Source organism: Filobasidium floriforme, assembly GCF_021052385.1.
Source record: "Filobasidium floriforme strain CBS 6241 chromosome Unknown HD553scaffold_21, whole genome shotgun sequence".
NCBI classification, from domain to species: Eukaryota; Fungi; Basidiomycota; class Tremellomycetes; order Filobasidiales; family Filobasidiaceae; genus Filobasidium; species Filobasidium floriforme.
This window is the reverse complement of record NW_025763642.1, coordinates 449,170-469,119: the sequence shown is the minus strand read 5'-3', so window position 1 is coordinate 469,119 and position 19,950 is coordinate 449,170. Positions and strand designations below refer to the sequence as shown.

General features: G+C 54.2%; 5 protein-coding genes across 5 annotated transcripts; 3 read left to right on the top strand and 2 right to left on the bottom strand.

The window, feature by feature from the left end:
* Positions 1 to 300: 300 nt before the first annotated feature.
* Positions 301 to 4,096, bottom strand: HD553DRAFT_317141 (Indigoidine synthase A like protein-domain-containing protein). Its single transcript, XM_046180721.1, has 12 exons — positions 3,851 to 4,096; positions 3,679 to 3,772; positions 3,275 to 3,604; positions 3,096 to 3,202; positions 3,008 to 3,019; positions 2,849 to 2,917; positions 2,726 to 2,771; positions 2,428 to 2,649; positions 2,262 to 2,362; positions 1,684 to 2,181; positions 1,512 to 1,623; positions 301 to 1,450 (listed from the first exon to the last, which is right to left on the bottom strand). Exons 1-12 carry the CDS (start codon positions 3,944 to 3,946, stop codon positions 768 to 770), a joined length of 2,370 nt encoding a protein of 789 aa, XP_046034129.1. The 5' UTR covers positions 3,947 to 4,096; the 3' UTR covers positions 301 to 767.
* Positions 4,097 to 4,118: 22 nt separating this feature from the next.
* Positions 4,119 to 6,906, top strand: HD553DRAFT_115981 (Rgp1-domain-containing protein). The gene is made up of 5 exons (XM_046176454.1): positions 4,119 to 4,714; positions 4,779 to 5,627; positions 5,697 to 5,873; positions 5,944 to 6,362; positions 6,426 to 6,906. Exons 1-5 carry the CDS (start codon positions 4,249 to 4,251, stop codon positions 6,891 to 6,893), a joined length of 2,379 nt encoding a protein of 792 aa, XP_046034128.1. The 5' UTR covers positions 4,119 to 4,248; the 3' UTR covers positions 6,894 to 6,906.
* A 959-nt stretch (positions 6,907 to 7,865) lies between these two features.
* On the bottom strand, positions 7,866 to 10,750 carry HD553DRAFT_115960 (uncharacterized protein). Its single transcript, XM_046176453.1, has 9 exons — positions 10,496 to 10,750; positions 10,342 to 10,413; positions 9,835 to 10,275; positions 9,651 to 9,768; positions 9,063 to 9,573; positions 8,615 to 8,995; positions 8,240 to 8,549; positions 7,998 to 8,178; positions 7,866 to 7,867 (listed from the first exon to the last, which is right to left on the bottom strand). Exons 1-8 carry the CDS (start codon positions 10,598 to 10,600, stop codon positions 8,116 to 8,118), a joined length of 2,001 nt encoding a protein of 666 aa, XP_046034127.1. The 5' UTR covers positions 10,601 to 10,750; the 3' UTR covers positions 7,866 to 7,867; positions 7,998 to 8,115.
* A 326-nt stretch (positions 10,751 to 11,076) lies between these two features.
* Positions 11,077 to 12,569, top strand: HD553DRAFT_325998 (alcohol dehydrogenase; the record flags this gene model as incomplete). Its single annotated transcript, XM_046181666.1, has 7 exons — positions 11,077 to 11,272; positions 11,353 to 11,414; positions 11,515 to 11,581; positions 11,660 to 11,847; positions 11,919 to 12,252; positions 12,293 to 12,346; positions 12,406 to 12,569. The coding sequence occupies 7 exons, from the start codon at positions 11,077 to 11,079 to the stop codon at positions 12,567 to 12,569; spliced, it is 1,065 nt and encodes a 354-aa protein (XP_046034126.1).
* A 2,820-nt stretch (positions 12,570 to 15,389) lies between these two features.
* On the top strand, positions 15,390 to 19,820 carry HD553DRAFT_344885 (uncharacterized protein; the record flags this gene model as incomplete). Its single annotated transcript, XM_046183043.1, has 8 exons — positions 15,390 to 16,287; positions 16,361 to 16,564; positions 16,651 to 16,733; positions 16,802 to 16,901; positions 16,968 to 17,140; positions 17,211 to 17,367; positions 17,431 to 19,065; positions 19,141 to 19,820. The coding sequence occupies 8 exons, from the start codon at positions 15,390 to 15,392 to the stop codon at positions 19,818 to 19,820; spliced, it is 3,930 nt and encodes a 1,309-aa protein (XP_046034125.1).
* Positions 19,821 to 19,950: the final 130 nt, after the last annotated feature.

The following is a 19,950-nucleotide window of genomic DNA, read 5'->3' as shown; positions in this document are numbered from 1 at the left end:
TAACAGATGCGCATAGCTCTCTCGATACACCCATGGAAAGACTTCCTTTGTATGCTTCTCTTAGCCATCCCAGCTACAACCGCAGAGCTAAGTCCAGAGCTCTTTTAGTCACTGAATCCCTTTCGGTTCAGAGATATCACGTGCGAGATTCCTTCGCCCAATCAGTAGTAGTGCTGACGAAGATCGAGGCAATCGGTCTGGACGTCGGATCTTGCGAAAGGCCGTATATGGTCGCCAGTCAAACAAGCTGAGGCTTTAGGTGAGCAAGGACTAAGACATGCCTGTCGCTGATCATGAGACGAGGAAAATGACTACTCGGCTCGATGCGGCGGTCGTGATCACCATGCCTATACATTTCAAAAGCACAAACCGGCAGCGCAGAGCATACGAGCAGGGAAGCCGGAGACGGTCTGAGACACATGACAGATTCTGTACAGCTCCTACCATCCTGAGACTTCCATCAATACATAGAATCTGAAGTCGGCGCTACGCAATCTGGAAGCCACCGGCTCGCAGTGAGAATAAGCTCTTTTGACGGAACTTGCTTACGATGCGATGCTCGTCCCTATGGGTCAGCCGTGTGACAAGCCGCCCATATCCCCAAGACGAGTCTTCGGGATGTACCGTGGCGTGAAGTTGCGCAACAAGCCAAAACCCGTTGCGAAATCGAGAAATTTGCGGTTATAAATCTCTTGTTGGGGATGATCCATCTCAAGTGGTATGTCATGCTTATAGTTTGCGCCATGCGTTCAGGATAATGCAGCACGTCACTCCAATCGCTTGACATCCCCTACAGCCTGATCGCTTAGCAACGAAGCGCGCGCGGCGTCCATACCTTGTCGCGCTACCTGGTCTATCGGTAAACTACGACCGAGGCCTGCGATCAAACCACCCACAAGAGAATCACCGGCTCCGGTGCTCGATACCATCCGGTCCAGTTTGATGGGCGGAAAGTGCGACAGTCTCAAGACCGGCTTCTCCATCTGGCCGATGGCGAAATCCTTGAAATCGTTCGGCGAGTCGTGCTCGACCCGACGGACTCCGGCTTGTCCGCGCGATGCTTCCCGAGCGGCGTCGACAATCCCAAGATGTATCAATCCGTCCTGTCCACATTTGACCCAGAGGTTTTCTACCCAGGGCAGAAGGCTGACCATCATCTGAGCAACACCGGCGTTCACGAGCCATCCAAGATCGTGTTCCTTGATGTTCGACAGTCGCTCGATACCGTTACGCCAGTTGGCACTCAAGCGCAGTTCAGCGATATAGGCGAACCATTCTTCCGTCTCAAAGAGTCCCAGCTGCTGGAGTTTTCCGTACAATTCCTTGACTTCCAGCAGATTTGGTGAGAAATGACTGAGCAGACGAGATTCTGATGGCGGTGCCGGGAGGTTCGTACGCAACGCCGAAATCATCCTTTCCATCTTTGGCAAAGACGTTGGATCAAACATGGCTAATAACAAAGCAAGAAGACATAAGATGCCTTCAGAACCAGAGTTGCCGATTCCGCTCACTCTGAATTCCCTTTCGCTGACACGTCACCAAAAGAGCGCTCAAGACTTCTTCCCGAATGTTCGCATCAAACCCTACGATCTCTGGCTGATAGCGTTCAATTGCCTCGGTAACCTACCACTCAATCTCCATCAGCTCACTCCAGAACCGCTTGCATACCCGCAGATCGCTCACTTCTTCGACCGTTATCGATTCGGCGATGTCCATATCTGCGATCCCTGCGATGAGACCGCCATCATGGCTAAGGATCAAGTTGCAGACCGCCGTGTTCGCGCTCGCGTCCAGTCGGCGTATCAGCCCATCGGTCCGCATTCCTGAAATCCCCATCTCGCTTTCGAGGATCGTTCCAAAGGTATCCGCAGTAGGCGGTGCCTCCGAATGTGATTGCGGCCGTGTTCCGATGGCAGAGATCAACAACACCTCGTTCGGATCCGAAAGCCGACTGGCACACTCCGCTATATTCCTTCCGACTCCGCCTGGCGTGAATTGGACTGCGCCCGGGACGGTCGTGTGAAGAATCGATCCCGTTGACGGCCTAGCTTGAGCGGTTACATCTATGGCTGCCGAGCCAAAGACCAGGACTTTGGGTCGAGGCAGCGATTCCACGTCTGTCCGCTTGGGTGGCTTTATCGTTTCTGTTCTCTTCAAACTTGGGATGACGGGTGCGACGAACTATATACGGGTGGAATCGATGATTTGTCAATTGTTCGTCACTTTCTAGTACAATGGACAGAGAATCAGGCAGGGCTGACTGTTGATGATGATGAGCCAGCGATTCCGCTCGACTTCAAGCGCAGCAGCTCTTGCGCCAACTTGGCTCCAACCCTGGCATTGTTCTCGATCAACGCGATATCTGCTCAATACAGCCTCACCATCAGCAACCAGAAAAGAAACTCAAGGCCGACAGGGCAGACTCACTGCTCTCCAAAGCTTTCCCTTGAGTGAGCTCTCCAACTCGTTTCAACAACCAAGGCGTGACCTCCTTGCCCTTCTTATCTACCCCTTGTTCAACGCTCTCCCTGACAGCCTGTTCCACGGCCTTTTGAATCTTGGCGCCCTGAGCTTCGTATTCGGCCGGAATGGGAGTGGCAAACAACTGAGCGGCACGCAAGGAGGGTGGGAGGACGTGCAGCGAGGTGTCTGTGGGTAGGATCGGATTTTGCATCATCAGTGAAACGGAACGCTACAATATGACATGAGACGACTGGGAACTTACGCAACAGCCGGGCAGCCTCTTCAGGGGTCCTGACGAAGTAAGGACTCTGCGTTTTATCCGCCAGACTCAGTAAATCAGCTCAAAATCCTCTCACAGCATCGCACATGATCCAGCACGACTCGCCTTGAACCCAGAAACCCGAGTGTAAAACGCTGGGAAATCGTTACTCTCCCCAATAGTGGAGACGTTGACCTGTCCAATCCCATCAAACACGGCGATCAACACGATAATAGTGTTTTAGCAACCAGCGGCAGTTCTGCCCCGTAGGTCTTGCAGACTCACACCGAGCGTTTCCTATCAATCGAAGCGATCACATGATTTTCAGCGACCTGTCAGCGCGAGGAGCAAGTCACTTGACGTTGAAGCTTACGAGCACTTCGAGGGTGAGGCCGAGATCTAGGATGGATTTGGCTCCTGCGCAGACGACACCCATGGGGGTCTTCGACAATTCTTGGAGGTCCGCAGAGATGTCCATACCTACAAGACAACATATATCGTCGTCTATCAGCTGCCTCTTTCCAGTCCTGCAACGTCGATATGGAAGCTCACTGCTCTGGGCCCCCCGGTGTACACCTCCTATACCCCCAGTGACGAAGGTCTCGATCCCAACCTGATGAGAAAGCAACATCGTCCCCGCGACCGTAGTCCCTCCATCCAACCTATTAGACACTCCGAAAGCCAAATCCCGCCTAGAGACCTTGATGCTCTTTTTCGAGACCTCCGGGTCGGCCAGTCGTTCCATTTCTCCACGTGTCAAGCCAATATGAACGCGGCCTTGCAGGAGCGCTATGGTTGCGGGTACGACGTTGTTGGAAGAGGTCTCTCTGATGATCTTTTCCAGGGACAAGGCCGTATCCAGGTTGGCGGGGTAGGGCATACCTGAAGTAGCTCGCGGATCTCAGCTTATCCGTGGACATCGGAGTTGACATACCTCGAGCAGTGCTGTTACTCGCCATGTGTCACGATAGCCGTCTCCAGGGCGATTGTTCCTTTACTGCCAGATTCGAGCGCATGTTCGACCTCTTCCGAGACGACGAGCTTGTTACCCTATCCAGAAGAAAGATGCAGGTTTAGCTCGTTCCACGACGTCAAAGACGAACGCCGAGATTCCGAGACGGTTCTTACCCATTCTTTCCTGGCGGTTGCTAGTCTCGAGATCCCCCTGACCTGCGACGGAGAGGATGCAGCTGGTCGAGCTCTTCTCAACAAGGATCTGTACATCTTCGTAGTTGCACGGTATCAGAGTATGGGCAATAGTTGACAGGTGGGCAGGTAGTAAGATGGATAGATAGGTAGGTACGGTGGTTGTTATTTCGACCCCGCGGCCACGCGGACACGGCCGAAAGCTCGGGAAGAGGTCGTCATCCTGCTCAATCACCTCGACCTCGACTCTTACCATCATCTTGATCGTATACTACATCTCAGAGTTCCACAAGATATTGACGGACAGACGACTGCAACCTCCTTCAGCCCGGTAACACCTCGCATCTCCGTGCCATGACCGGCGAGGCCGAGCCAAGGACATGCGACGCTCACTCTCGACCACGGCCAACACCTCGCACGACAAGGACGAACCTCTTGTCCAGATCACGGTCAAGCCCACGAGATCCTTCTTCTTCTCGGGAGAACTGTTCGAGGCGATCATCACTATAGAAAATGTGCGAACGAAGAATGCACGTCAGGGCGGGACGAGTTCGGGGTCGAGGATGGCCGTTGACCGAGCTAGGGCGAGCATCGATGTGTTTGCCCAAAAGGATGGGGCAGGTTACGAGCCACGTCGGTCGTCGGCTGTGGAATTAGGACCTCGACGTCTAGGGATGATAGGGAAACAGGACCATGGTGATGACCAAGAGGTCGATCTGCCTGCGAAGTCAGGACCTGTCACGTCATTACCTGTCACACCTAAGAAGAAGTCGCAACTCGGCGGAAGGAGTCAGAGTATGGATTTCACCAACCTGAATGACCAGACCAATGGCTCAATTCCTTCTTGTGAGTAAAACCTCGAAAGCCTCGATACGAGTCCAACACTGATGTAGCAATTTGCACGAAACAGTACCTGCAGGCAGTGCGATCCCGCGATCACACCCGCATGCCAGACAGATCTCCATAGCCACACTACCTCCCTCGCCCGCTCGATCCGCGTTTGGCGATGGAATAACCTCGCCGACATCTCCAGGAGCTTCGAGCCCTATCGCTCGTACCCCTGGTCTTGAACGCATAGACGAGTCCGAGACGGGCCGACAAGAGATCAATGGGGTTTCGGCAGGAGATGGTAACGGCGATGGCATAGAAAAGCCAGAGATGCAAAGAAACGGCTCGTCGTCATCAGAAGTCTCTGCGACGAGCGCTGCCACTTTTGGCCTTTCACGGTTATCTTTCGATGCAAACATTCCTCGGACGCACCGACAATCTTCTTCCTTCTCCCGGTCGGCATCGGCATTACGTCTTCAGACCGCAACCCTGGACGACGGTTCACTCACAGTCTTATGGGCTCAGACCCGACTCGTCGGTCGTTTCACACCCTCTTCAGCCTACATCCCCCCAGACCCTTTGCTTCCCCTGAAATCCCTCATGCTACATCAACCCGTCGGTTCGGGCTCATTACCCTCCTTCTCCCCCTCCGCCGGTCAAAGCGCTACTTCCCCGACGAGTCCTGCGTTATCGCGGAGCAGTTCCCGGTGGAACCTGTCGTTCGGGACGGGGACCCTTGCTGGACAAGGCGATCCCACCTTGACGGGCAGTCTCTGGGGACTGGCAAAAGGGCTCATAGGGAGCGGGTCTGGGGGCAGCTTAGAAGAAGAGCGGAGAAAGGTCTGGAACAGCCGAGAATTGCCCGTGTTGGAGAGTATGAAGAGTCTGCTTGGGGTCGAGATCAGGTTAGGACCCCTGGAGAGTCGATCCTGTGAGTAGATTCTGACCAGGTTCTGGGATCCCCCTGTTGCGCTCGCTAAAACGCCTTAGCTATGCCCAGTCACGTATAAGTTGGAATTGCCTGAAACACTAGCCCCGACTTTTCGCGGAAAAGCATTACGGTTCGCCTACGAGCTATCCTTGTCCCTCAATATCGCCTCTTCCGGGTATGGGGCCTCGGCGAAACAGAAGATTCACGAGGTCACAGTGCCCATCAGAGTGTTTCCTTCCGTGAACGGTGAGCGATATCTTTTCGATCGAGCAGGACGAGTATCGAATCTCATCTCTTTTGAGCACTTCGTCTGTAGATACCGGCCGGCCTGGTATCTACGATATCTTGGACCCCATTGTGCACAAGAGAGATCAGGGAATCGTTACGGAGCCTAACGAGAAGTCTCATGCGGCCATCCCAGGCCAGTCAAGGGATCGACAGCAAGACCTTGTTCGCCTTCAACAATATGCACAAAGATTGACTGACGTAAACGCGAACCTGCCTATTCCACCGGATGAGACCGATGTCGAGAAGGCGTCCGATGAGGAAAGGCTTTCCGCGGACGACTCTATAACAAGACACATTAGGTCTTCAAAACCGGCACATTTCGACATACACAAGCATGGAGAGCCGGTCGCAGAAATTGATCTCGCTCGATCGGCATATCGAGCTGGGGAACCTATCACCGGCGTTGTCAAGGTCAATGAAGACGGTTGGCGATTGCAGGTTCTCAAGGTCAGTCTCGGATGGCCCAAATCAAATGGACATTATGTGCTAAAGTGGCAGGTCTCTACGTAGGTTGCTGCGACACTTATCACAGAAGAAGTCATCCCAGAATCTCTACTGCCTCCTTCTCCGATGCACGGGGACGTCGTTCAACCCAATTTGCGAAGAACGGTAGCCAACGATAGCAATGGCTTTGTTTCCCACCTCAATCGACTCAACTTCCGATTAGACATTCCCCTCGATGTCACACCGTCGACTGCTCTAAAGGCTGGACCGGAAGGTCATCAAGGTGGAGTCAACTGGCTCATCCAGGTTCACTTCCTCATGCGGAAAAGATGGACGCGGCATCATCGCCATTCTTCCTCTGTGCCGGTGCGAGTCGACGATTCACCTCTGCCATCACCGGGACTCGGACGCGCAAACATAGACAAACCCACAGACAGGACCGAAGTCGTTCATTGTACCATCCCCGTCATCATATACCCTGGGCAACGACATGTTGAGCCCGTAGGACAGGTCGTAGTACTTTCCAGTCAATGAAACTGTGTGCGAGCTGAAGCCGCGCATCATGAACATCGCATTTTCTTCGGACTTGACAAAGTAGTATTGGCAAAGTAGATATTTGCCCGTAAGCTACAAGCGAATGGCACGATAAATCTCCAAGGAGACGCTTCCCTTTGTCGATTTGCCCGACCGATGTCACGCCGGCCGAAAGTTGCTCCTGCCCTGGGAGCGTCAAGTGATGGTCGCTTCACAATCGATCGCAGGATAAGCTGCTGCAATCTATGCGGAGAGGCCAACATCATGTATTGTTTACATCTTTCGAATCGTCACAATTGTCGACATCCTCAAACCTCCAGACACTCCAAGCGCAGAAGCACAAACATGTCTTCCATCGAGGACATCATCCATCCCCACTTCAGCCGCCACGACACAATCTCTCTTTAGGTAGCCAATTACCGCGTCAAGGCTCTCCATAATTGGACTGGTAATGCCCATCGTCAAGGTGTCTATCATGCCGTTTCGGTCGCCTTCGCCCTTGCCGGGGACATACATAAATCAACTGTAGAGGGTGACATCAAAGTTGTGAAGAGTAGATGGCGGACTCCTCAATGGTACGGACAGCAACGCCAACATGTCATGGTCTACATTGATACGGATACGGATACGGATACCTTTGCTGGCCATGAGGTCCGGTCGCCGCTCACGGTCGCCCTCGCAGCGCGCGCTCTAGCGCTTCGATGTCACGCTGTTTCACAGCATCGAACAGCTGTTCCTCAGTATCGATCACGGTGTTTGGTCTCGATTTCCGTCGAACGCTGCCTAATATTCTCATCCTGCGGTGCCGAGACAGCACGTGAAGACAATACAGAGATGCAGAGGGACAACTGAAATCTGTTCGTTTACTTCGCTACCATATATGGATTCCTTCACAGAAGGCTGGCCCGATTGAGGCCGGAGGTGAGATTAGCAGGACGCTTGACGTCACGGCAGTATCTAACATATTCCTAGCGCTGATAGCAACGACACGAGAAAACAAAGTCAGTGATTTTGTATGCCATGAACCCGGCGGTGCGAGCGGGGCGCTAAGAAACGATCAAGATAGATGTGGGATGGTGATGACAATGAGTCGAGCTGACTTACTTCGATATCCATTGGGTGTAGATCGGCCGGCCTTTGAAATGTTCAAGCCGGTCAGCCCATGAAATCAGGTTCAGAGGATATTCGCGCAGGCTGATCCTCGTATGCAATATGCCGCATCTCAAGCGATGACGGACAAAGATTTGGTTATCGAAGAGACGTATTTGCTGTCATGGCCAGCGTGCTGTGAATTTCCCAACTCATTAGAGCTCGACAAACTGTGGCATATCGTAAGCGGGGCTCACAAGGGTGAAGAATGAAATCAACGCGTAAATCGCCGCTATCAGGACCTGCCTGTTATCTTCGTGTGACCGGTCAAACCCTTGTTGAGCTGAGTGGTGATCTTGTCTCGCTGCTGCGAGTGACTGCGCAGCGATATCCACGATATCGACGATTTTCAACGCCCAATCCATAGTCGGGTCCAGATTGTGCGACTCCAATCCGTGACAGTATTGGCTCAAGATCAGTGTATACCGGCAGAGAGCTACCATGGTCAAGCTCGAGTTTCCATCAGGCGCAGTCAAACCGTGCGCATTGAACATTCGCCAGAACCCACTAAACGGCGGATGGGGAAAATCAGCTTCCCCGATCAGCGGTCAGCCAAGAAAAAAACGCCTTACTGCCGGAGCCACGCGGCGTGTATTGCCAAGGTGACAGCTTGCATATTCGATGGTCTGTCCAGATTCCGGTGACCGCCTTCGGCAGCGATCCGGAATTCTAGGGTCAGACTGTCCAGGATCTCGGCGGCTTCGTCTACCTTCCAGGCTGAGCAACGAGTTCCGGCGGTCCCCCTACAAGCGCCCCGCCAGCATTGAATGACTCGAGAGTCTACGATCTGGTACAGGCGGAGTTGCTCAATAGGCATTCCGGTTGAGGCCACGTATGGTAATTCATTGAGAACGGCCCGAGTGTCTTTCCAGATGTTATTTGGCAACCGGAGCAAGCGGCCTGGTCGAGCGCTATTGTATCCATGCAGTAGATATGACCTCTCCGTGAGATATCTGCGCACAAAAGGTTCAGAAATTGTCTCAAATCCTTGAAGAGAAAGCCAAAATCCGATCCACTTACAGATGATAATACACTTTCATACGAAGGGTAGCCCGGTAATGGTCTTCCGATGGCTTATAGGACTCGATCTGGTCCATGCCATTCAATTGTGCAAGCGTGATGGCTTGTTGTAGGTAGAACCACGCCTTCGCCCCGTCTCCTCGCAGGTCATACGAGACGAAAGCGGCGATGTTGGCGAAGACGTGCTCGAAGCCCAACGTGGACAGGTCGTCGGGCACTCCGTTGATCCGGGTGAGCAGCTGTAGAGCTGTGGGAGAGGAAGATCGTCCCGACTGGGTCTCATTTTCGGGGGACTCCATCCCTTCGGCCACGCTGAGGACGGAGAGGATAAGAAGTCGAAATTTCTCCGAAGTCTCGTAAAGTCGGTTCTTGAAAGCGCTCTCGATATCCGGTTGACAGACTGAAGGCATGATCCTGTGTACTGTCGAGAAGTACCGCTCTAAGCGGCCGGCGATGTTGCCGTAGGACGGCAGAAAGTCTCTTTGGAAAAGAATGTCTGAGGACCCGGTATCTATGTTTCGATAAGCGATTCCTTCGGTCAGTGTAACATCCCTTCGAGCGACGATCTGTCACCGAAAGGCAACTGACGGATCTGAGGAGGTGTCGGATCAGATGATGCAAGTGATATCGGTTCATCTGAAGCATATCTTGGTGGAACGGAAGGATGCGCTAAGCCCCCGTTGACATTAGGCTCGGTAGCGAAAGCCTAGCCTTGTACGAGTCAGTGACACACTGCTCGTCTGCCGTAACCATTTTGAACTCTGCCACTCACGCCAAGATCGATCAGAGCCGACATCAGGTCTGGGTCGTTAAATAACGATGTGGTTTGCAACCAGTCCATTCCCGTCAAGGTGTCCTCCGACCTGCCTCCATTGCTAGGAAACCTTTGTTCGTCGTTGCCGAGATCGTTCTGATGATCACGTTGGCCAGAGCTCGAACTCGACGCTTGAGGCGGCGCAGTAGGGTCGAAGTGCTTGTAGCTATATGGGGTAAAGTCCGGTGGTCTCATCGAGAAGTGCGGGTATGGGCCACTAGGCTCTCCTGATACCTCGGTACTTCCCCTATCGGGAGGTGCAGAGGTATCCCGAAACTCATGACTCGAAGCTGTCGAAGAGGATGCCCCCGCATGCTTCTGAAGAGAAGAAGGCTCTGGGGAACGACTGGACTGAGCGCTCTCAAAGTTTGGGATGTGGATATGCCTTCTTTTCCTCGTCTGAGAAACAGTTTCGAAAATTTGAGTCTACTACATCGAAAATCACAGAAGCCTGAGACTGCCTACCTTTTGCCGCGTACAGGGGATATCGCTCCGCAGACACGGTAAGCATGCCGAGTCTCCTGGTTGACTTTTGCACTACGATTCATGGGAGATCATGAGAGGGCGTTCTGAGGAGAACCATCTTGGTGATCAATCGTCCACGATAAAAAACACTCACCTTGATCTTGCGGTGACTACACTGATCGCACGCCTTGTTATGACGTCCACTTGGCGCCGGCCGGTCCATCCCTGTCATCGGAGTACCGTCCGAGCGGTAAGTCATGTCGAAGCGAGAACTTTTCCAAAACTTCGAAGCTGGACAAACTGATGATCCAGATGACAGCGAATGCCAGGAAACAACTCGGGAGATCGACTCTGTAATTCTGTAAATCTTTCAACTACTCTACCAACTGATGAAGCAAGTTGCGTGACGAATTGAAAGGTCCCCCGCCCGCCCGCCCGACACCGGTGACCGGAAGCAGATTTCAGAGCCCGGGCGCACGCTGAGCGGGGTTACGTATGCTCCTGCCTTCGGGTCTGCAACGGGAAATCTCGGTAGCTTCGGGAATTCAGCGCCTTGTTCGAGTGACGTCGAAGTGCGGGTCAGTTCAGATCAATCAGCAATCCAGCCAAGAACTGGCTGAAGGGCGTCTATATAAGGGCTCCACTCGAACGATGCCTCTGCTTTTGAAAGAGGCAAGAAGACGTTGAATAAACAAGCAACCTTACCGAACCTAGAACATCATCTTTCCGATCACCATGCGACAATACAAGCTCTACGAAGGCAAAGGCAACGATTGTCTGACTTTGGAGAACGTCGACAAGCCCGTCATCAAGCGCTCTACCGATGTCATCGTCAAGATCCACGCCCTCAGTCTGAATGCTAGGGATCACCAATTTACCAATGGCATCTACGCCCTCCCTGTCCCCGAAGGTGGCGCAGTCGTTACTTCAGGTAAATCGTTGACGACCAGCTCATCTTGTCTCAAGGACAGTCGACACTAATCCCACTTGCGGCTATCGCGCGCTCCATAGATGCGGCTGGAGAGGTCGTCGAGGTCGGCTCCGAGGTATCTGACTTCAAGATTGGAGACCGGGTTATTCCCATTCCTTACCCCGGCTTCTACCATGCAAGTCGAAGATAAGATACTCTTTTCTAGATCACTGGGTTAACGCTGGGCGTCTGGTTTCGTGCAGGCCGAACATACGTCTCCCAAGCAAATCGGCAATGCCATCGGTTTCTCCGCCGTGGGTACCGCCTCTGGTGAGTGACAAGTTTGCCGCGCATCAGTCCGCCAACCATGCTGAGGATACACATCCCCTATCGACCTCAACGCAACAGAGTTCATGCTCGTCAACCAAGAAGATATCCTCCCCATGCCGTCGCATATGTCTTACGAAGAAGGCGCCACCCTGCCTATCGCCTGCGGAACCGCTTGGAACTCGTTGTATGGGTCAGCTAAAACCATCCAGTCCGGAGATACCGTCGTCTGCATGGGCACTGGCGGTGTCGCGGTCTTCACCGCTGCGGTCAGTCTGGCAGACTTCGAGGCCTCGCATTCCGCGCGAGTGTACAAGCTGAATTTCGGTCTACAAAATAGATCGCTTTGGGCGCCGGAGCCCGTGTTATTATGACCTCGTCTTCGGACGACAAGGTCGAAGAGGTCCGCAAGCACCTGGGCGCGCTGATCACTTCCCCGGACCGATTCCTCACGCTCAACCGTAAGAAGCACAAAGAGACCGACAAGGAGGTCGTCCGTCTCAATGGCGGGGAGCGAGCCGACTTTTTGGTCGAGATCGGAGGGATCAGGACTTTGCCGGCTTCGATCAGGAGCGTCAAGAAGTCTGGATTGATTGCGCTCGTAGGCTACTTGAGCGATCAGCATGGAGAGGAAGGACCTACGGAGGGTGAACGTCTACCTGAGCTCACTTCAAGTGCGGATCCGTTCTAACGTGATGGGTCATCCGTTTCCAGATGTCGCGAAAGAACTGCTTTTCAGTGGAGCGATCGTCAAGGGAACCTACTGCTGTAAGTGAAGCCGAGTTGAGTCTCATCCGCCACCCTCTGCTAAACCATGCAAATCTCAGGCAACCGAGAGCAAATGAGGCAAATGCACACCGCTTTTGAGCAGACGAAATTCCATCCGATCATCGACAAGGTCTTTGAATTCGATCAATTGAAGGAGGCGTACGATTATGCGCAGTCCGGAGATCACCTTGGCAAGATCGTCGTCAAGGTCGCTAGCTCTTGAGCTGTTCGACGTCGTAGATGCTCGTCTCTGAACGACTAAAAAGATTTCGTAATTTTATCTTTCATATCGAAAACATGTGAATCTCTCGCGCCTTGGTGTGATCGACGTTGCCCTTTTAATCCCGGGCGAACCTATCGGCCAGTGACCTGCGCAACAGTATACGATCGCTTTCCGAAAGTGGTGCAGTTAGAGGCATACTTGACTCCATCTCCCAGACAGAGCGAAACGGCACTGCCTTTCGCAGTCGTGTAACCCACATCCCGGCGCGAGGTCCTGTCACCCAAAAAGCGGGACGTTTCGTCATCAACTCCATAGAAGCCTCGGTGACCCTCAAGACAGACTCTCAACGTGGTCAAAGAAAGCGCCACGTCAGGTCTGTCGCGCTTCTGTCGGGTGACTCTTCGTGTTCCCAGCGAATGAAATGGATCGACGGGAACCATCCGACCGAATGGGTCGGCAGGGCAACGACGACGGGCTCAGAATATCATTTCGAGTTCCTTCTTTGGCTCGTGGGATGTCAAGGCACCGCTTTTTCGGGTGTTTCTTTTCTGTCTGGCTCGATCGGGACCTTTCCCGCGATGCCAACTCCAAACCTTGTGTGTGTCGTCGCAGGCCGAGGTCTTTCGCTTGCACGGCGGAGGCGTGCGCGGGGATTTGACATGAGATCTCGAGGAGACCGGTGAGTCGTTGCGAGTTGGTGGGTCTTGAGGGTAGTTTGATCCCGATCGAGTAGGTCTTCTGGGACGGCCCCAAGATCTTCACGGCCCCCCTGCTCTCGTCGTATCGATCTGCGCCTTTTGCGATCTTCCCCGCATTCCATGCCCGTGCAGTGCGATACGTACGTCGACGGTTTGGCCGGCCGGCAACCGTCGGCGGCGTCCGCATTCTTCGGGTATACACCTGTTCAATACCTCAATACGTTGGGCACCCCGCAAGCTGCACGACCGTTTGTTGTGACTTGTTGACATCTGGTAGTCGATCGCACTGCCGCGCTGAACTCGGTGTTACCCTGCTCAAGAGGTGATCGGCCTCGGCAAGCCAGATGAATTACCTTCCGTAACGTGACCACGCCCGTCTTCGCATTTCGCCAGAGTAGCGCCAGGTCCCAAAAGTGAGCGACGATGCGATGATGCGTGGCGCTTTCCTTCTCCCCTCTCCCTGCCGCCGTACGTCTCGCTGGCGTTTGCTCCCCCCACCCACGCGCCAGTAAGCGACTGGGTTCGGTTCGGAATGTTTGATGTACGGAAAGAGATTGGGTACCACGGCGAGGCGCCGTTTCGACCGAACGCAGAGGGGGACGGTCGGTAGGAAAGGGCTGGAAGCAAGGGGGGGCTCTTTTTCGTACGATGCGGCTCCGCGAGAATGAGTCGTGCACGTCCTCGTCACGATCCTGACCAACCCCCAGCCTCTTCCCTACTGTTTCGATTTGTGTAGTCTCGTGATAGCCTTTCGATATACGGACCGTATTATCACGTTGTCATTCTGTTGCTACGCACTAGACGGATGCAGAGTCGTCGTTGTTAGCTACCGACACTCGGAACCGATCAACGAATACGAGGACAAGACCACTTCCTCTCTGCTTTTGGATCTCTGACGAACTCCCCTTCGCTGTACACGACGACCTCTTGGACCGGACTCTGACTCGATCCTTATCCCCAACAACGCGATCTTCAGGTTGCACGAGTGTTTTGGGCCGTCTTGGATATTCTGTTCCAGTGGAATAGGTACGAGGTCAGTCGCAGTCAAGAGATAGAGCTCAAAAGCCATTCAGCGATCAATCTGTCCCTGCGGACGTGATCATCAACGATCTGCACCGAATCCGATCCGCTGAAACGGGGTCTACCTTGCATCTCCTTCTATACAATTCTATGATCTACATGTACGTGGTCATCGTGTAGACACAATTCGGCTGGACATTCCGACAACAAGATCAAAGGATAGACGAAACGGTTCTGCCAGAGAGAACGGTGGACCGACCTCCCCTCTCTCGCTTCTTGTTCTTTCTACATCGCCTCGATCGTCCTCCTCGTGGACAACACACAGACTTCGACGGGATCCCGTGACGACAACGAGACCTGAAACGTTCGATCGTCGGATTCTTTTGTCGAACCCCCTTGATCAACCCGCCGACACGCAGCGGCAACCTTCTTTTTCCAGCCCAAGCGTCGATCGAGGATCCACTTGGCTCTAACCGGTCGTTTCCGTTCTTCTGGCCGGAGCGCACCACGAGGCAGGGCAAGCGAGGGTCTGATCACTGATCACTGATCTCCTTGATCTGATCGATCAAACAAAGGTCAAAGGACCCCGGGGGACTCGGCTTTCATCAAGAAACGTCATCATCTCTGCGCTGCTCTTGCTCGCATCTCCGTGTGATCCATCAAATCATACCCGAGCAGCGATCAGACGAACAACAACACGGGCGACGACGGCGACCAGCTGATCATCAAGCGGGCTAATTTTTCGGGGGGATCCACCTTCCCATCCACCTGGTTCCGTTTGCTTCATCATCGCATTCATCAAAACCGACAAGGACGACGACAAGGACGGGACGGACCGAAAACTCGCCTGCGATCATATAGCACTCGGGGGCACACGTAGCACGTAGACCACCAAGCTTGCCATCTTCTCTCGACCTCCTTTCTCCTTGATAAGTCTGACCTCGCTCGACATCGAACCACCGCTCGACATCGACATCGTCACAGCACCTGCATACCACAGCACGTCATATCTGGGACGACAAAGGAGACACACGGAGAAGAGAAAGGTACCTTCGCTCTCGACTTCTTGTGAGATCGAAATCCGACCTCGTTCGACCCCGATATGAGCGGTCGACATCACAGTATCGTCGGAACGGGTCCTTTATCGTCTGCAAACCCACTACCACCACCACCCTCTGTTCATCCACCTTCCCTCTCGCACGGTCAACCTCACCCCCACGGATCGTATCATCCTCACCACCAATCTCCGGCGAGCATCAACGCCAAGGCACAGAGTCGACCTCCTACCGGTAGATCACCCATGATGAGAGGAGCCGCAGCGGGGAATGGGGGTCCTGCAAGTGGACCCTCGGCAGAGGAACGAGAAAGAGATGCGTATTACAGGTCGGAAGCTTATGCTCGAGATCGAGATGTTGCTAGGGAACGTGACAAGGCGTTACATGCGCGGGAGAGGGAGCGGGAGCGCGAACGCGATATGGATAGAGAGAGGGATCGGGACCGACAGATCGAGAGGGAACGGGAACGAGAGCGCGGAGAGAGGACGAGGGAACGTGACAGAGATCGCGCTCGAGAGAGGGATCACGTTGCTCGCAGCCAGCAGCAACAACATATCAACGGACACGGTCCACCTCCCTATCACCAGGTTCCGAACGGCCAATATCCTCCAGGACCTACCACCCGACACCCGCTCGACATCAACCACGGCCACCCGTCGTCGCATCTTCCTCCGCCGCCTCAACCATCAGGGCCTTCTTCTGCCATGGACCGGCGTGAATCTAGGATTCATCCTGCTCCCGGACCTCCTCCGCCTCATCATCATCACCACCAGGTTCCAAACCCGAGGACGTCCTCCCTTGGTCCCAACCCGCAAGCGATGCCAGGTCCTCCCGGCGGACCTGCAGGATTGACGGCTGCTCAAGTGCATACGGCCATCGTCAAGGGTACCGAGGGACCTCTTCAAGCCCTTGCACAAGCCAATGAGCAGACCTGGTTATTGATCGGTAAGCTGCGTCGAACTTGAGCTATGGCTTAGAATCCCTCGTCTAATGTAATCACCTTTTGTCATGACTTCAGGTGCTGTATCGGAACAACTTTCGGATACGACCCGAGCTCTGGTCGCCTACGAAAACGCCTTGCGACACAACCCGATGAGCGTCAGCGCGCTGACTCAAGTAGCAGGCATCGCGAGGAGCAAAGAAGAATTCTCAAAGGCGATCGACTACTATCAGAGGACGCTGAATATCTCTCCAGAGAACGGGGAGGTTTGGGGATCTTTGGGTGGGTCCCCTGTCCATTTTCTTGTCGAGGCCTGCGTAAGACGATATGTCGAAAGCTGATTGTGTTCATAATATTGGGTCAACCAGGTCACTGTTATTTGATGACGGATGACCTGCAAAAGGCTTACACAGCGTACCAACAAGCACTGTACCGTCTGCCCAATCCCAAGGTGAGCTGCGAAGCCCAGCTCGATTGATGAAACGCTCGCGTCAGCTGACACTTCGATTTCGGCGGTAGGACTCGAAATTATGGTACGGGATCGGGATCCTGTATGATCGATATGGTTCGCTCGAACACGCCGAGGAAGCATTCTCGAGTGTCCTTCGTATGGAGCCAGGTCAGTATCCCACCTACATCGTCTGGGTGAAGGAGGACCTGTCTGATTTATGCAATGCACCTCTAGAATTCGAGAAAGCCAACGAAATCTACTTCAGGCTGGGAATCATCTACAAGCAGCAACACAAGTATCCCGCCAGTCTGGATTGTTTCCGATACATCTTGGGCCATCCTCCTCGACCTCTTACGGAGGTCGACATCTGGTTCCAGATTGGTCACGTTTACGAACAGCAGAAAGACGTCAGTTCTCGGTCAAGTCAATCTGCAATCTTACCATACATCGGCTCACCTTGCACCTGTTCTCGTACAGTATGGAGCCGCCAAGGACGCTTATGAGCGAGTTCTCAAGGATAGCCCGAACCATGCCAAGGTCTTGCAGCAGTTGGGATGGTTGTATCATCAGGGCGGGGCGAGCTTTGCCAATCAAGAGCTCGCGATCAATTACCTTACCAAGAGTCTCGAAGCTGGTAAGCAGTTTCGGTTTGTCCAGACGTTTAGATGCCTGTAGCTCATCACCGATGTCTACTTAGATCCTGCGGACCCTCAGAGCTGGTACCTGCTCGGTCGAGCTTTCATGGGAGGTCAAAAGTTCAACAAGGCATACGAGGCATATCAACAGGCGGTCTACAGGGATGGAAGGAACCCCACCTTTTGGTGCTCTATCGGAGTGCTCTACTACCAGATCAACCAGTACCGAGACGCCCTGGATGCCTACTCTCGTGCTATCCGGCTCAACCCCTACATCAGCGAAGTCTGGTTCGATCTCGGGAGTCTGTACGAGTCTTGCAACAATCAGGTCAACGACGCCATCGACGCCTATGCCCGAGCTGCCGACCTCGATCCCAACAACGCTACCGTCAAATCACGACTTGCGTTGCTCCGGAACGCTCAACGGGATGGACAGTCTTTGCCGCCTCCTCCGCCTCCTCAGGATGTTCATCCTACCGCCTACGCTTCGTCTGTTGGTGCTAGACCCTTCCCAGCTCAAGGTGGACCTGGTGGACAGCCTCCTTACGAGGGTCCTAGCGTCGGTGCAGGACCTGACGGGCAGCCTATCTTGAGCGGACGAGATCTGGCCGCTCCTCCCCCTCCCCAGATGGCGTCTCTCCAGCAGAGTGCGTTCCGAGGTGGTGGTCCCCCTCCCCCGCTTCAGCTGGACGAGGGACGAAACGCGGCCGCTCGAGGCACACCTCTGGCCCCCATGACCATGGATCGGACGCCCAATAACGAGGGACCGCTATCCAGAGCGCAAAGTCAGGTTCAGGATCGACATCGAGGAGGACGCATGTCACCGCCGCCTCTGCACGGTCGGACTGAATCCCGACCTGGAGAATCTAATGGTTGGGATTCTTACTCCCAGAATGAGGCCGGGAACGATCGCGATTTCCGCGATGGCCGTAGCAACAAGGGTAATAAAGCCCCAGGACCGGCTGGTTCGTCAGCCTCAGTTCGAGGTTCGCCAGCACCAAACGCTATCCGAGGCTCGCCCAGCGTCATGCGCAGCTATCCAGTGCCGCCATGGGAATCGAGGCACGATCCTAGCGATCGACGTACCCCCATGCAAGAGTTTACCGATAGGCGGGTCTCTGGGAGTAGTGAACAACGACACGCAGGCCCCCTCAACGGTCTCGGTAAGCGTGGCTCGATATCACAAATGCCTCATCCCGACGATCCCCGTCGACACGAAGAGCGAGATCTCCCAAGCCGTCCTAATAGTCCGGGTCGATACGCTACTGAAGACAAACAACGTGCTGAACGCGCTTGGCGGGAACAAGATGCTCGGATCCGGGACGACCCCAACAGACGATCTCGATATAGCCCGGAACCCGCAGCGCCTGATTCGGTCGTGTCCCGAGCGGAGGCACAGAGCATGCAAAGTCCAGCGTCGGTTCACTCGGTCGCCATGTCCGAATCTACAAAGAAGAAGCGCAGAGGCAAAGCGGTCACGCCGGACAAGCAGAGTCCTCGAGGCTCGGCCTTTGCGAAGAAGACGGCTGTCGAGACGCTCAACTCTCCCGTTCCGTCGCGGCACGGCGTTGATGTGGACATGCGATCACAACCTGCTCGATCCCGACCAGCCTCTCCGGCAGCTGTGCCGTCCGCTATCACCCCGGCCGTCAAGGCCACTCCTGCTCCGAAACCATCCGGCAGATTTATCGATGAGGGTGAGCGACTTGTCTATTTCTGATGGCATGTCAGCGAGTTTTGATCACGTACTGATCCACGACATTCCTCTACAGACTATGACGATAGCGCCGCGGACGCGTTGATGGGCCTGGCTGGCTACAAGGGAACAAAAGAGGCGAACGGGACTTCGTATATTCCCATCGCTCGAGCCGTCTCGGAAGCACGAACGGAAGCCACCCCTGCCACCAAGAGGTCTGATGCGCCCCAAGGCCACAAGCGAGCGATCTCTAGCACGGAGGATGCGGTCGATTCCGATGCGAAGAAGGCTAGGCTCAACAGCCCTGAGAGGGAGAAGCCAGCATCGCTTGCGCCTGTTGCCCCGAATTCGAAACCCATCTCCCCAGCTGCCCCCGCTTTGGAACTCCCTGCGGCACCGACAGAGCCTGTAGTGGACAAATCGAAAGACACTGTCCCCGTCCAGGAGAAAGACGAGGTGGTCAAAGCGCCCAGTCCCAAGTCGCCAGAGCCGGACGTCATCACTGAAGCAGTCAGCGGTAATACCATCGCTGTGCAAGGACCGCCTGCAGTCGCCGAGCCCGGATCGAAGGAAGGAAGCTCTGACGAGGCACCTGCGACTGAACCAGCAGAAAAGCCAGTTCCGGCCGAAGCTCCCGCTGCATCAGCCAAGGTCGACGCCCCATCCGAATCGACCCCGGTCCCGGGATCGACGAGTCCCAAAACCAAGGCGGTCGAGGAATCGCAAGCCACACCGATGGAAGTGGAGTCTAAATAGAAGCAATCACCCTGAGCGAGAATTGACAAATTGACAAGGATGGAGACATCGAAGGACACCTCTTTTGCGACTGAATACATATACAAGCTTTCGACTTTTCGCCTATGGGACGAAAGGTATTCATCTTCGT